The following is a 17,246-nucleotide window of genomic DNA, read 5'->3' on the forward strand; positions in this document are numbered from 1 at the left end:
CAAAAACTGTTGGTCTGTGACTTGTCCCAGGTCACACAGGGAACCTGTGGCAAAGCTAGGAATGAAACCCACATTCCCTGAATCCCAGTCTAGTACCTTAACCATAAGGCCATCCTTTAGATGGCTGATATTTGTTGGCTCCTTGGGTGAACACTTAATAGGACAGGAGTTAATGATCCACTTATAAAATTATCATTCACCATATTAAATATAGCTGAGGGCAGATAACATAGTTTAATATGCATAGAGATATCCGGTAATTTAGGACCTTATCCAATGCCAATTGACGTCAATTAGGAGTCTTTCCATCAACTCCAGCAGATGTTGGATCATGCCCCTAGGGAACAGAAGTCTTTCTATTTTCCTGGTATAACCCGTTTCTTGGAAGGACTTGTTTAACTTCAGTTTCTTTCCGCATCTTAGAGTCATGTCTCTCTGTGCCTTTGCCCATATTAGCTTAGGGAGTGTGCATGTGCATTCTTTAGTCTAAGTATCATCCTGTGTGGATAATAACAAGACAGAGGCCCCTTTCTGTTCCTCCCTCCACCAAATATTTCCAAATTTACAGCTTGCAGTGTATGCAAATCAGGGAGAAGGAACTATACACAAGCATGCAGAACCCGGTGTTCAGCAAAGCGTCAGGCTTCTGGCACGCACAAAGCAGTTACAGGAAAACAGCACAGCGAGGAGCAAGGCATAAAGGATCAATAGGCAGAGATGTAATGTGAAAACAATGCTCGCGGCATGAAGCCTTGCATAGAAAACGCCACCACCTCTTAATCCTCACCTGGCCAAGAAAATAACACAGGATTAGACGGTGCATTTTTATAGAAGCGTCTCCAATTATTTCCTTCCCTCCACTGCCTGGGAGATGAAATGATAGGTGGAGAGAGAATGCTGTGTATTATAAATGGAAATAATCAGAGACGGTGATAATAGAAGGCTGTATTCTTGATATGGCCGCTATTATTTTTTCCTATACGTATTTCCCTTGGCCCAGATGTTCCATCAGCTGCTTTGGCCTCCTGGCTGAGCTAGGAAAGCAGCAATTTTCTCTGGGTGGTGACGGGGGCTGATTGGGGGAGCTTGGTGGAACATGGAGGCATCGATTATGAAAATCATCTCAGGGAATGGAGACCAGTTCCCCTCCCTCTCCTGCCATTAATCTTGCAGTGTTTACAAGGGGGAGCCTGACAGGTCGGTGCTGGGAACACATAGGTTTGATCTCACCTCAGCCCAGTGACTTGCGTTATGTCCGAAGGCAGCCCCGGGTGGCACGTCTGTTTTCTTTTTACATTGGGGGAAAAAATGCAGCTGCTGTGCCATGGTAAATAAGAATGGGATAACGTTGCTGCCCTGAGATTTCAGCTGCCATGGAGCACTGTTCCTGCTGCCCCTCATGTACATGAACTAGGGGAAGTGTCAATGTCTCCCCAGGGCCAGGGGTGTGCCTTTATCTCAAAGAACAGCTGTTTTTAAAGATCTGGCATGTAGGCAGAGTGGTTCCAAAGGGAGAAGCCCACAATCCCAGAGGCCATGTGACAAGGGTGGTATAAGAACTGAATAGAATGGGGATGGTCCAACGCTGAAGGTTTGTAGGGCCAGCTGGGAGTAGAAAGACTGAAGGAAGATTAGCTCTCAGTCTATGTAAGGTACCTACCTGGCCCCCAGCACGGCATTAATGGAGCACCTCACAATCTTTAATGGGTTTATCTGCACAATACCCTGTGAGGCAGGGCAGTGCGATCATCCCCATCGTACAGATTGGCAACTCAGGCACCAACAAGTTGAACGACTTGCCCAAGGTCATACAGGAAGTCCGTAGCAGAGCAGGAATTGAACCTGGATCACCCAAATCCCAGATGAGCCCCCTAACCTTTGGCCCATCCTTCCTCTCCAGCCTCCAATCTCAGGCAATTTAGCACACGCTGCAGTAGTGTCAGAAGGGCAGTGCCGGGACGTGGGATGAGCGCTCCGCTGCAGAAAGTTTAGCAGCAGTGGGGAACTGGGAGTAATTTGCCAGCCCATCACAGGGGAAGTGGGATCAAGGTGGATTACACCTCGATCCCTGATAATCCAGGCCTTTGTCAATGTCTTGAGGGAACATAAACAGCTGATCACAAGGAGTTTGTTATCCACCAGTCCTACACTGAAGCAATAGGCACAGTCTATTAATTCATTTCCAAGGGAACCCCCCACAACACCTTACCCTCAGTCATTGCTGAATCGCACTGAAACGGAGATGAAGAGCACAAAGTTGCGACCCTGAGGAGATGGGCCATTTCGAGAAAGGCCAAACAGAACTGGGTTATTCTGAGCAGCACAGCCAGAAATTACAGCCTGTAAAACCTGGTTCTGAAACACGCTCCCAATCAGAGGAGCTAAGGACTATTCCAGAGTCCAATGAATCTCTTTACAACTCCTTTACAATGTTCCTGTCTGATATTAAATCATTGTCTATTGCATCTGCCACCAACGCCTGAGCCATCCGCTGAGCTCCTGCATTTCCCTTGCCGAGACCTCTCTCCTGGCTAAGGGCTGGGCTCAGGGAGTCCCTTGAACCAAGCAGAAAAAGGGCCTTGCCTTATGCCACCTCAGCAGTGACCGTGCACCGAACCCTGGGCACGAGGGCAACCCAGCTGCAGAGAGAATGCCATGGGAGGTGCTGTAGCAGATCCTCTGAGTTCTTGTATCTCGGAGACAACCTGGAAGCAGGCATTGGTCCTAGGGTGACCAGATGTTCCGATTTTATAGGGACAGTCCCGATTTTTGGGTCTTTTTCTCACATAGGCACCTATTACCCCCCACCTCCTGTCCCGATTTTTGACACTTGCTGTCTGGTCAGCCTAGTTGGTCCTAACAGTAGGAATTGAATACGGCGATGCGGAAGTGGCCAGAAGCAGAGGCAAGTCGCATCAATTTAGGCTGCCTGCAGCCGCGCACAGGCTCAGCCCTGCATTTGCCACCTACGGTGCCGATCATTAATGGAGATTATTCTTGCGAAGGTCACTGAAGCGGAAGGAAACCAACACAGACATAGTGTCGTGCCGGCTGCTGCTACTGTGAGTGCAGGGTCCCCCCTCCCCCCACCCCCGCATCACTGCAGCTAATGCAGTCTCCCAGGGAAGTACTGAGAGGAAGGAGTTAGGGTGACCAGATAGCAACTGTGAAAAAACGGGACAGGGGGTGGGGGATCATAGGCACCTATATAAGAAAAAGTCCAAAAAAATGGGACTGTCCCTTTAAAAACGGGACATCTGGTCACCCTAGAAGGAGTTCAAAACTGCAGCTCCGAGTGGCTAGCAATGGCAGGTTTCTCTGATCAGGTCGGAATGAGAAAGATGCACCGGGGGGGCACCAAGCCCAGTCACTTTAATAGAAAAAAGTCTCTTCTCTTGCAGCACGGGGAGACGGGAGAGTGACACTTGCTTTTCCCTCCAGACGCCAGCCTAGCTCCTGGTGGAGAGACTTCCATTCGGATGGGAAACAAGGTCGCATGGGTCGCCACGGGGAGTGCACTAGTGCAGAACGGCAGGTGCCGCCTGCTTCGGAGGGGCTGCGTCCATTGTGTACAGTGGTCTTGCACACACACACACACACACACATACGCCGTGGCAGCTCTTCCAGACTGTTTTTAACAGCCCAGTGTAAAAAAAATCATCCTGTAACCATTCATCTGTTCAGTAGGAGCAATGCCCAGCGCTAGGGGGATTGCTGAGGTGGACTCCTAGAGGCCCAGTGCAGTGGCTGGGTTACTGTGTCGGCAGCATGAATATGGAGACTCACATCGGCTGGAGATCCTGCTCTCTAAATGCATTCCCAGCTCCCAGCTGAGCCCCAAACCTCCCCGCCACTTCCGCGCTCGCCTCTCACCTTCAGGCCGGTGCTTTCCGCTTCCGAGCCCTTATCCACCCCGGTGATGTAAATGCCCAGCGCATATTCTGCTCCTCCTCGGATCATGAGGCCCAAGGACTTCCCTTCGTTCAGCACCAGGTTCACCTGTGGAGAGGGAGAGCTGGTATTCAATATTTACGGAGCCCTGCAGACATGCCCGGTACTTTACAGGTGCAGGGAAGAGGCACTGCCCCTACCCCACGTCTCGAACAACATGGTGTCCAACCACTGGCCATCTAGGCCCTACGTCATGGCTCGAGGGAGATGGTGTTTAGAAGACAGCGTGTACCTAGAATTGGAGAATCTAGCTGATTATGAACTGAAAATGTGCTCCTTGTACAGGGTATGAATCAGCCTCTTTGCTATGAGGAGAAGAGAGGGGGGAACGCCTCCCTAGCCGCCTCCAGCCATCTCCGCGGCAGCCCCCGAATAGTTCTGGTGTGTTGCGGCCACAATCTTAGCAGTAGCTGTCCCTTCCCTGCTACAGCAGCTCTGTAGCGCCCCACCTGGCTTCCTGCTGCATTGCAAGGGAGGGAAGTGAGTCATTCTAGTTTTTTGCCGACTTTCCTGCCACGCTAGCGGAGTCCCGGGGAGAGCAGGATGGCGAGGGAAACAGCTGAAGTATTGGTTGTGGGCTCTTGCCATGTTTGGGTGTGTGATTATGACAAATAAAAATAGCAAAAAGAAGAAAGGTCTCTCCAACCAGGAGCAGAGAATCGATATCAGACTTCATAACAGTCTAGGTAAGACCCAAACTACTTCATTATTAAGGGCAAAGAGTAATTATAACAAAAACAATCTTTGACTGGCTAAAGAAATTTGCCTGCACAATTATGTAGCAATGGTCATTTTGTTATTCAGCCCTGGGTTGGGGTTCTCTGTAAAGTAAGATCATAAACTGATCACCAGAATGATTCCCTTTCAGAGAAAGAGAAGCAGAAGAGAAAGAAAAGGATCAAAAGAAAAGCCTGAAAGGTAAGTGAAAGAGGCTAGGAGAGGAATGATATGGCAGACAGGAGGGAGGAAAGAGGGAAGGGATAAATTGAGAGATGGAAGGGAATTGGGGTCTTGGGGAGCACAACAATAAAAGGATTACTCAAGAAGCAAGTTGATCATGCCAATACTTCCAAAAACGGGGGCCATTTATCCGTAAATGTATCTTGCTTGTTTCTATTGCAAAATGCTGTTTGTTCCTTTGCCACCAGGATCGCCAAGTCACAGTACCATTCTTCAACAGTTGGGTGCACTTTGGACTTCCACCATGGCAGAATTAGATGTTTGGCTTCTCGGATCAGAGGTCTACCCACCCCAAGTTTTTTCGAAGGATTTCAGTTTCCAAGGTGGATTGGGTAGGCCTAGGAGGGAATGGCCAGCCTGCTGTTCAGTGAAAAGAAAGCAATAGACCCAAATAGTTGCCTCTGTCCAGAAAAAACAGATTGCAGGGCAATTCCATAGCATGTGGCATAAGTTAGTGCCTGCCACATTGCAGCACTAGCATGTGTCAGACCCGGCTGCTCTAGATCTGAAAAGTTGCTATGGAGTCCAGAGCATATTCCTCTGCTGGATCAATCTGAACTCCAAATCTAAGGACCAAAGCTGCATATCGGAACAAACCTGATTCCACTGAACGTGGGTAAGGGAAACGGAGAACTCTTGTTCCTGTTTCCTGCCAACATTTCTCCCGAAGGAGAGGAAAAGGCACAAAGGAATCATGTTCAGTTATGTGCTCAAGATCCCTTTCGTAATCCAGCCCAGAACAGGTCGATGGGCCATTAAAATGTTCCCGTTACCCCAAACTGAAGGCTGAATGTAATTAAGGAGGACATCTAAACTTAGAAGCAACCAAATACCCAGCTTTCCTTGCGGCCACAACTGTGACGGATTTCTCCTCGGGGAAACAGGAGAAGTCTGAGTTTAGGACGGATGCTAGTGGGAGCGGGGCTACAATTTCCAAAACCAGCTGTGTGATCAAAGGATTGAGATGCATTTTGCCCATTTCTTTTATGTTCCCAGGAAAGAGGACTCCCAAGTACCTGACTTGCACCTGCTGCCAGAAAAAGTGTTACCCAAGAGGGTGGCATCATGCACCCTTCTAGAGATACCAAGCGCCTCCGACTTGTGCCAAGCCATCGATACCCTGCGATTTCCCCAACCAATTCAATAGTTTGTTGAATATGTGGGGGATGGTCTGAAGGGGTTTGCTGATGAATAAAGGTCAATCCGCATAGAGGCATATTTTTGTCTCTTGGGGTTCTATTTTATCCCCTGTACCTCCTAACACTCTAAATTTTATTGCCAGAGGCTCTTAGGCCCAATCACACAGGAGTGCTGACTGCTACCCAAGAAGGGGAGATATAGTGATTGGTTAAGACACAAGAGGTAAGACTGGAGTACAAAAGTCTAATCCAGAGCAAATGACAGCAGCAAGGGAAATAGAAGATAGTGCTGATTAGAAGCTATTTTCAGGTAAGTCTGTCTTTTTATTCACTGTTTGTACAGCACCTTGCACAATGGGTTTAAAATCAAAGGCCGCCAGGGCTAGACCGAGCAGCTGTTATACTTTCCCAGACTTCCCCTGGAGAGACTGTCCACCCTGTTGACGGCTCAGATCCAGGTCTCGCCGGACACACATCACTATGCACACAAAGGGGCACATGGCTGTGACCGTCTGTCCTAATGCAGCCCACAGAAGCAGAGTAGGAAGATGTGCAAATGGAGTGAGAAACTGTTGGAAGAGTACCTGAAACAGGACTGCCTCTCTGCTACTCAGACACCACTGTCCTTTTGCTGTGCCACAGGCAGGATACGATTCGCCCTGGTGAGGGTATAGGGGAGATCAGAGCAAAAGCTAGCTCTGAAGAATCTAAAAGCCCTGGACTGGCCAGGAACTCTGCATGGGATGAGGGTCAGCCCAGTCTGTATGGCCCGGGACCCAAGTGATGCAGAAAGGAGGAGGCAGGCTCTCTGGAGACCTCAGAGTAGATTTTCAAAATGGGCGAAAGCAGGATTTACATGGATACCTGCTCCCATACACTGGAAAAGAGTTCAGAACTTAGGGACCATGATGTAAACATTAGGGGGTGAGGAGTAAATAGGGAAAGAAATGCAGAAGTGCTGCATCTGAAGGGTAACACCACCTCTCAGGAGCTACCTCCATGAAGTGACTCAAGGAAAGAGCAGGGAAGAGATCATGAGATGGCTACATGTGTTTTTGGGGGAGGAGACTAAGGGAATCAAGTAAACAAAAAAGCAAAAACGTAGAGACGTAGGTAGCCTCGTGACTGAGGCCCTCGACTAGACACAGAAAATGTGGGTTCAATTCCCAGCTTTGCTACGAAAACCCAGGGCAAGTCATTCAATCTCTTGGTGCTTCAGTTCCCCGCTTGTAAAGCAAGGAGAGCGAGTCTGACTTTTCTGTTGCATTTGAGCTCTTTGGAGCAGGGCCTGTCTCTAACTATGTGTTTGTGCAACGCCTTAGGGCAAGGGAGAACCTCCTCGATTGGTGCTACTGAAACACAAATCCTTGAGACACACCCAAGGCTGGCAGGGTGGGTCAAACAGCCTTTGTCTCCCCACTCCAACTCCCCCCCCCCCAACACCCTCCTAACTAATAAATGATGGAGAATAACCACACTCAACATACAGCCGTATATCACCTCACCTTCATAGCTCTCCCAGCACTTGACACTTACTAATTAATCCCCCTGTGAGATAGGCAATGATTATTGTTACCCCCAATGTATAAAGGGGGAAGCTGAGACACAAAGAAATAGTGTAACTTGTCCAAGGTCACACACAGAGTCAGGGATAAAACCGGGAAGAGAACCCAAGAGTCCTTGCTCTCACATTTGCTTGTTCTAGAGACGCTTTCTGAGCCGGAGCCTCAGCTGGCAGAAATCTGTGTAGCTCCACTGACTTTGATGGAGCTGGGCCAGTTCACAACAGCAGAGGATCTGTCCCACTGCCCATGTTCTTATGTAAACAGGAGATTACAAATGAGTTACACACGTTTATATGGGTTATGAACTTGACTGAGAGTTCTCTCTCCCCTGTATGCCAGCACATCGCCTAGGAGTCAGACAGGAGCAGTAGCTACAAAGGGGCTCCAGGTGACCTCTTCTTCCAGAATGACACAATAAAGGAACAGCAGGATGAAAAGAGGTCCTCAGAAAGGTGGGGAAGGCCTTTGGATCAGAGCTCCCTGCAACATCCCGCGCCACTGTTAGCGAAACAGGTACTGATCTGCAAAGCAGAGGCTGTGGCTTCAAAGCAGAGTGAGGCAGAGATGAATTATGCAGGAAGTAATCTCTTCCTTTCTCCCATACAAATGGCAATTGCAATTATTTTACTAAGGAAAAAGGGATTGGGGCAGGAGAAGCAAATCAGCTCCCCAGTTCTCACTTAGGCAAAGCTCCCACTGATTTCAAAGGGTGCAAGCAATGCTCTTATTTCTAAATCACAGGACGGCGAGATGGGGGTTGGGGGTCTATTCCCAGTTCTCCCACAGACCTCCCTCCCCAGGCAATTTTGGGTGCCCACCTTGAGCCACCTCAATGTATTTCCAGTCTGCCAGGAATTTTTATAGGGCCAGATTTTCCAAAGGCTCAGTACCCCCAGTTAGAGCCAGACTGTCAAAAGTGCCAACAGGTACCTGGTGTGTGGAGCTTTTAAAATCTGGATTACAGGTGCTGTATGCCTTCTGGGCCCTGGCCTGGTAATGGTGCTCTACTGTCTACACCTGTGTGAGACATCACACGGGAGTTAACTCTGTGTTTGCTCAAGGGCTTCAGGATCCCCCTGGACATGTGTGTTGTTGTTCTCACTAATGAATAATACAAACACAGACTCCACCCTGCCCAGGGACAGCTGGCACACGTGCTGCAACAGACAGGTGTTAATTACTTTCCACAGACATCTGGCAGCACCATTATCAGGCAAACGTAGGGCTGACATTTTTCCCCTGACGGAGGCAGACACTCTAGACCGTGGAGCTGCTTTTACAGAGTTTACAGTTATACCCTGTTTTCCCATAGCCTCCCAGATAGTCACCCTTAATATTTCCCTGAACATTCTGCTCTAAAAGTTTGTCTACATGGGGACAATCAGGAAAGCTAATCCAAATTAACTAAACCTGTGATTTTAAAATGGGTTAGTAAAGCCACATCAAACCCTTGTATGGATACCCTCATTCAGAATGAAAGTGGCCTTAAATCAGTTTAGTTTCCTGAGTGTTTTGTTCCCATGTAGACAAGCCCTAAGTGCGGTTGGAAGACTGGGTTTAGTAGAAGACAGGAGGCCAGGTCTCTGCTACAAAGGTTTGTTGACATAGATGTGTCAGACAGGGGTGTGAGAAAACCACACTCCCTACCTGACAAGGCTATGCAGGCAAACCCCCCAGTGTAAATGCAGCTATAGTGACAAAAGAGTGCGTCAGTCAGCATAGCGTATGCCATTCTGGGAAGTAGTGTCACTCTGTGGGCAGAAAAACACCTTCCAATGGTATATGAGGTGTCTGCACTGGGGGCTCTGCTGGTATAGCTATGCTGGCAAAGCATCTGCAAGGTAGACAAGGCCAGAGGAAGGGAGAGCAAAGTGGAATTCTTGTCATTGTTTAGGTAGCAACAGTGCCTGCAGTGCGCTGGATACTTTCCAGACACGGTCCCTTCCCTTGAGAGCAAACAATCCAAGACAGGGGTTCTGAACTCAGCTTAGCTCACTCCTAAGAGAAATCAATGAAGGCTGGGATTTTCTAAAAAGCCTAAGGGAGTTAGGCACTCAATTGATTCCATTCTATATATGTTCTTATACATGTGTTTGAGCACCCAACTCCCACGGGCTCTTTGAAAATCCCAGCCCAAGGATATAAGAGGAGGACTTAGCTAGTTTCTTGTAGGTGACACAGAAGAAGTGGGAAGCCATACACTGGCCCTCACTCTGTCTTCTGCATCACCCCTGGTGGCTCATTACAGATCACATCATCACCCAGTGAAGCCAGTTCAGCTCCAGAGGGGACTTAGGAGAAACCCCCCCCCCCATGCTAACCATCAAGCGGTCTGGAGTGGCTCACAAACGTGGGTTCCAACCTCAAGGCAGAGTGTGACAAACCAGGGCACAAACCCCAAACTGGTTGTGTGTTCTATCATTAGATTTCAACCACCAAGTATCAGGTGTGAGCTCCTCAAGCATTATAACAGCCTTCACATGGAGTCACTGACAGTCACCTTGGGTATGCCAGTCTATCTGGTCACTCAGGCAAGCTGGCTTTGTGATAGATGGTCCCTTACACCAAAAATCACAATAACATTCAGGTTACTACCAGTCCCAAAGGAGCAGTCACATAGCCCAGGTCAATTGTACCTCAGATCTCTCACCAAAGACAATGCTTGTAGCCAATCCTATATTAAACTTTCTAAGGATTTATTAAGAAAAAGAAATAGATTTATTTACATGGTTAAAGCAGGTAAACATATGCACACAAATTAGTCTTAGGTTCCAAAAGGTAATAGAAGCTGCTGTAATGTGTAAGTTCTATATGTCCTGTAGGGCTAACTAGGCTAAGCAGCTTGTGATCCCTTGCTTATGCTTAGAAATATTGCCCTCTCCAAATTCCGAGCAGCACAGCAGTCCAGTGCCTTCTGGGATTTTTATTCCCTTCCCCCAGAGTTGAAGCTGTGATGGGACAAGCATTTGTGCATGTGCCTTCTTCATGGGTGTGAGGAAAACAATCAAGAAAGTATGTTGTCCACTGATGTTCCACAATGGTTTGCCTGGTGTCTATAGGCCTTCTTTGGTTGGGCAGGAGATGACACCTCTTCTGGTAAACTAGTATTTCACATTTGGTAATGCTTCTCCCCTGACTGTGTGAGTTTCCAGTTTTATAGCAAACACGTTTATAGTTACAAAGCAAATACTTAAATCTTGCTTTATAACATGGGATGCAGATATATAAGTGAGATTACTGCAGACAGCAACTCACAAGCATTTCATAAAGTCCAAACACTAAACACACTCTTATAAACTTAACAGCTGTTTTAACAACGCTAACACACAGGTGAGCCAGATGTTTCCGGCTATGCATTAGTCAGTGTTCAGTGAGGCACAGGAGCCTTGGCATGAGCTGGCACCTGGTCTGCCAGCGTCACAGTGAACTGTCAATTGGTGTCTTGGCAGCAGGGCAAAATTCCAACTGAGGACTATTCATTGCATTTTATAAGCTGGATCCAAAGGCAGTTCTCATTTTTATAACCTGATTTTACAGCTGTTTTGCAGGCCTGCTAATGTCCCATTGTCACCCATTCAAGTTTTTACGGGGTTGCCAGCAGCCAATCAGATAATACCACGGTGCATATTAATGGACTCTGCAGAAACTGCTCCATATCCACCCCAGCCTTGTATTTCCTCACCTGTTGTTCCCTTTTATCACTGCTGGCTTGTAGAAAGAGAGGGGAGAGGGCTGCTAAGCTGACTTCACACTGTAGTATGGACATCATTAGCCTTATCAGGGTAGATGAGAAAGAATGAGAGGAAGGCTTCCTAGCCACTGCAGCCAATTCATTCATGCTGTCTGAGTTCCATGGAGTGGCTACAGCTGTGAAGGCTAGTCAGTCATATACAAGAAACTAGCCAGCTAGGGCCTCTTCTTACCCATGCCTCCAAAATGTTTAAATCCATTGGGTTTTAACCCATTCATTGCTTTTAGGGGCACAAGGTCCTGAAATCAATTCTAGGGTTACATAGTCATGAAAGACTTGTAGCAGGCCCGCTGCCCTACATGTTAGACAGGAGAGCTGGACATTTTTCAACCAAAATTTTTTTCTAGTCAAAAATAGGATTTTGGCTTGTTGGAAAAAATGCTGTTTGGGACCAATAAAACTGATTTCTGAGGGGAGATTTTTCCCCCCCGTTTCATTTGTTTTGAATTGAATTTTGTTGGGTGCTGTTTTCTAAAACTGAAAAATGTCTGATTTTTTTTCATCCTTTTCCTTCTTTCCCATTTATTTATTGGCCAGTGACTGCAATAAACTGAATTATATTTAGGTTTCCCTTCCCACACACATTTTTCCTCTCTTTTCTTTCTTCTTTTTCCCCTCACTAACTTTTCAAATCTCCTCCAACTTTGAAAGAGTCACAGAATGGGAAAATGAAAAACAAAACTAACTCAGCATAGTTAGACAAATCAGTTCTATACTGTTCTTATATCGCGCTCATCACACAGTATCCGAGTGTTTTCCAACAGTCCATTAAGCAACAAGACTAACATCTGCTATGTGCTTATTTGCCCACCCTCTCCCCTGGGGGAGAAGTGCATCCAGTGGAGTCTCTTGTTTCGGTGCAGTTAATTTTTTTAATTTGTTTTAAACATGCGCTAAGACCACCCCCCCCTTTCCCAGAAGATCCAGAGTGAGAACAAAGAGCTAGAACAATGCAGCCCAGAATGAAACAATGGTGCAGGAAAAAGAATAGCCTCGTAACAATACCGGCAAACAACTATAGGGGATGACAAATCCCCATGGTCTGAGACTGTTGGGTACCTCCCAGCTAGTCACACATTCATAGGAAACCTTGGGTGCCTGTAATACCTGATGCCATTTTGATAGGGTGCTGGATTTTTGGGGGGGGGAGTGGGGGGTTGTTTTTAATATACATGCTGCTAAGTATTTAGAGAAGACAAGGTCAAAGAAAGGTTAATGTAATCAACCGCACATTTCATGTGCTTAAAGTTTGGCACCTGCTGAAGTACCTTGCTGAGTTGGTGCCTTAAGGATCAAGGAGTGAAAATAACTAAACTCAGGACACTGGCAATTAAAGAATACAAAGCCCTCTCCCCTACATCATGAGCCTGAACTACTGTATAAAAACCCCCAAGCACGGCTTAAAAATATACACAGCCGCTGGCAGTCACAGAAGGCTGGGATGGCGAGGACTTAATTGCATTTCTTAATCAACTAATACCGAAGGCTCTCAGCTAAACGCTGAAGACGACCCAATTTATATTAAACTGCAGGCTGCCAAGGAGAGCATCAACTGGCAGTGAGGGACAAAAGAAAACAATCACATTTCGAGTGCCTGACTTCTTGACAAAAGGCAGATCCACGCTGTAGCCAAGAAATGAAAAGGAATCAAGTATATAGAGGAGGAGATCTATTTCTTCTCTGATTTGGGATCAGTAGCCAGGCAGAAAGGAGGAGGGCTTAGAAAACACTCCAGGACCTGAACATTGGAGACAAGGTTATTACACTTTAGTACTTACTGTACTAAATGAAGAATGAAATACAGGGAGAAAAGCTACTGGCTTTGAGATAAGGAGTCAGAAGCTTTGCCAGACAAGATGTAGATTTTATGCAGGAACCTCACAGTTCTTAGGGTTTGATCCTTCACCATTGAAATAAATGGGACTTTTGCCACTGAATTATATGGGAGCTGGATCAGACCCCTTAAGGAGCGAAAAAGGTTGAGGCTCTTCACAGAAGGCCGAGTCTGGGATGGGGCAGGTGGCTGTCAATCACCTGCCTTCCATAGGTCCTTGAACTGCGGGTGCTGCCGCAACCACTGGCTTTAAGTGGTTTTCATCATATAAGGGGTTTACAGTTTGGTTCAATGGCGCTCAGTACCCCCACTGCACAAATTGTTCCACTCCTTCTGCTTTCTTCAGATTCTGCACTGCTTCAGGGGCCAAAACAGCCCTGCACAAATTAGAGCAGCCCCAGGTGCTCTTTTACAGCAGCCTTCCTGGGCCTGCCCTGCAGTTTGAAGTAGTACAAAAGTCTCCATAGTCATGTGTGCTACAGACACTCCCCTGTCCCACTCCCACCCCCAGCACATCCTCTGAACTGCAGCTAGCCAGGGCAACTTTGCAACACACTGTCGGCCCCTGTGCACGGCTGGAAAGGCAGACAGCAGGCAGGGAACAAAATCGGTCCCTGAATTATTTGCATCAGCTTTAATTTTAGTTCCACTCACATGGTTTGGGGCAGTTGGGTAGAATTGGTTTGATCTATCTTCAGGTTTTATAATAGCCACCCGGGTATCTAAGTGTCTTCCATGTAAAATTAACAGAAATAACAGAGGCCCTAGTGAGTGGAATTCATGGAGTCTCTGGCACTTTTCCCTTTTGGAGGGAAATGCTTGTCGGGGTAGGTTTTAAGATTTTTATTAATTTCCTCTTCTTGGTTGGGACAGAAGGAGGTGTCAGTGTTGTGCTATTGTTAGGGTGGAAAGGTGTGTGCAGACGTGTTTTTATCGGTAACCATCAGAGAAGTTTAAACTCTGTACACTATCAAAACAAAACACTCCCACTAAGCTAAATAGACCGGGTCAAAGATTTATTAAAATTTTCACCAAATTTTGACACAAAAGGAAATATTTTGATGAAATTTATGCTACATCCTCCCCCCTGCCCCCACCCTTTTTTAGCCAGCTCTGCTGCTAACTATAAATTCAGGGCCTACACAGCTGCCATTTAGCGTGGGGGGGATAGATTTACCTCTGCCTGACCCTCCTCTTCCCGGTGCCCACCCATTAGCAGCCTGAACCCCCCAAGCTGATAAGCCCCAACACCCACCCCCTCCAAATCTGAGTGAGTGGTGTTGTGACCAGGCGCATAAGGTTGCAGCGTTTGGCCCAGCAAAATGGTCTGGCCATGACCTAGGTGGTCCCCCAGCTCTGGGGGCTATGGCTCTGAGTGACAAACTACATTATGGCTCGATATTACAGGGACACAGAATCGTCGTGAATTGTACTATCATCGTTGCAACAATATATACAGATGTAGGCTCCTAACATGCCCTTAACGTTACATGCCTGAGAAGCCCCCCAGTTGAGTTCAGTGGGGCTACTTCCATGTGTAAAATTAAGTATGTCTAAGGCTAGGTCTACACAACAGCTTATGGTGGCATAATGTGTCACCCAGGGGTGTGAATAAGCCACTCCCGAGTGACATATGCTACACCAGCATAAGCACCAGTGGGGACTGTGCCATGAGGCCAGGGGAGCTTCTCCTGCTGACATGGCGACCGCCTCTCACGGAAGGGGGTTTATTATGTCGCTGGGAGAGCTCTCTCCCATCAGCATAGGGCAGGGGTGGGCAAACTTTGTGGCCTGAGGGCCACATGGGGGAATAGAAATCGCATGGCAGGCCATGAATGCTCACAAAATTGGGGTTGGGGTGTGGGAGGGAGTACAGGCTCTGGTGGGGGGGTGCGGGCTCTGGGGTGGGGCTGGGGATGAGAGGTTTGGGGTGTAGGAGGGGGCTCTGGGCTGGGACCGAGGGGTTCAGAAGGCGGGAGGGGGATCAGGGGCTGGGGCAGGAAGGGGTGCAGGTTCCAGCTGGGGGTGTGGGCTCTTGGGTGGGGCTGGGGATGAGAGGTTTGGGGTGCAGGAGGGTGCTCTGGGCTGGGATTGTGGGCTTTGGAGAGCGGGAGGGGAAATCATGGCTGAAGCATAGGGAGAGGCTCAGGGGTGCAGGCTCCGAGCGGCGCTTACCTCAAGCGGCTCCCGGAAGCAGTAGCATGTCCCTTCTCTGGCTCCTACATGTGGAGCGGCCCCCGACTCTCGGAGCGGGGCCATGCGGCTGCTTCTAGGAGCTGCATGGTGCGGCCCCCGACCTGGCACCTCGCCTGGAGCGCCGCCGAGCCCCAGACTCCACGCCCCAGCGGGAGCTCACAGGCTCGTTGGATTTGGCCCGCGGGTCGTAGTTTGCCCACCCCCGGTATAGGGCATCTTCACCAGACATGCTGCAGCACTGTATGCTTAGACAAGCCCTAGGTGTTTGCAGGATCAAATCCATAGTTAACACTGCAACTTTCTTCTTCTCCCCCCAAGCAAGGATGGAGACAATGAAAACGCCATCACAGCATCTTCAATAAGGAATTAGTCTTAAGTCAATACTGGTGAGATTTTTTGTTGTTTGGTTTATGCAATTACCGGGAGATGGATTCAATATCTTTTAGAAAAGCATTTGCAGGCAGGACTTATTCTATACTAGATCAATTCTATATGTGACTGTGTTCCAATTTTTAAAAGTTTCATATTGCTGATGTTATCTTGATGACATTACTGCTAGAATACAAAAATAAAGTTTAAAAAGACACAAAGTCCCATTCTCCTCTCATTTATACCAGGATAACTCTACTGACTTTAACAAGGTTATTACTGATTTACACCAGCATACGGGAGCAGAGGATCAGGCCCATCCACTTTGTATCTAATCGAATGCACAGTACATTTGGATTGGCAAAATTCAGATCCGAGAAAAACAGGTGAAAGGAAGAACTGAAAAAAAGTAAAAAATGAATCTAACTAAAATTCTGCACACTTGATTGCCTCTAGTAATGACACTATTGTAAGCATTAGTGTTTTGGACATTATTAGGGCTTGTAAAAAAAAAAAAAAAAAAGCAGTGGAATGATTTTTTGTGGAAGCTGCCTGCTTTCCTCTCAAACTTTTGATTTCTCATTGGAAACCCAATCCTCCTCCGCCACCCAACAGCTGAATTTGCAGCTCAAAGCAGACGCAAGAAGTAATAAAAAGCCCGAACAAGGAGGAACTGTATCTTTCATGCTGTTAGGACTTTGAGGGGGCAAGGATGACTAAACATAACAAAAGATCCCCTGTGCAGAGCTTGCTTATTATAGAAACTTCTATTACCTTTTGAAACTTATGACTAACTCATCTTTGTGTGTGTGTGTGTGTTTACCTGCTTTAACCTTGTAAATAACTGATTTCCTTTTCCTAGTTCATAACTCTTTAGATAGAGAGCCACTCCTATAATAAACTACAAAAACTGTGGTTGGTGTGAGATCTAAGGGGCAATTGACCTGGGGTAAGTGACTGGTCCTTTTGGACTGGGAGTAACTTGAATAGTATTCTGATTTGTGTTAGGGGTCTATCTATCACAAAGGCAAGCTTCCCAAGGTGACAAGAGAGATTGGAGTACCCAAGGAGACTGTCTGAGTCCATCTTATAGCGCCTAAAAAGTTGACACTGGATACTTGGTTGGTGAAATCTAAGAACAGAACTCTCAACCAATTTGGAGTTTGTGCCCTGTTTCACAGTCTGCCCTGAGATTGGTACTCATGCTCTTGAGCCACTGCAGGACAGCTTGACCATTGGGGTAGAGCTTTGTTTAAACTGCTAGGTCCACGATTTCTTGCCATGTGAGATGCTGAAAGCATGTGGTCAGGGTGACTTCTGCTAAGGCAAGGCCTTGCTGGGAACGTTTAGCCATCCGCTCAAGATGATGCGTATGATCTAGAGTTAGAAATCATGAATCCAGATCCCTGTAGCATGCAGCAAAAGGGACAAAACAATGACTTAGTACAGCCAAAGCAGCCCTTGCCAAAGAGGCCATTGCC

The 17,246-nt window shown here is 47.4% G+C and overlaps 1 protein-coding gene across 2 annotated transcripts in view; it reads right to left on the minus strand.

Annotated features, from left to right (window-relative positions):
* WHRN (whirlin) overlaps positions 1-17,246 on the minus strand; it is a 99,953-nt gene that overhangs the window by 48,456 nt on the left and 34,251 nt on the right. For both annotated transcript variants that reach the window (XM_024206063.2, XM_024206062.2), the window contains exon 4: positions 3,874-3,999. In XM_024206063.2, the coding sequence (XP_024061831.1) occupies positions 3,874-3,999 (126 nt within the window). The remainder of the gene's footprint in view (positions 1-3,873; positions 4,000-17,246) is intronic.

The sequence above is a fragment of the Terrapene carolina genome, unplaced genomic scaffold (genome assembly GCF_002925995.2).
Source record: "Terrapene carolina triunguis isolate 2854851 unplaced genomic scaffold, T_m_triunguis-2.0 Scaffold238, whole genome shotgun sequence".
In the NCBI taxonomy this organism is placed as follows: Eukaryota; Metazoa; Chordata; order Testudines; family Emydidae; genus Terrapene; species Terrapene triunguis.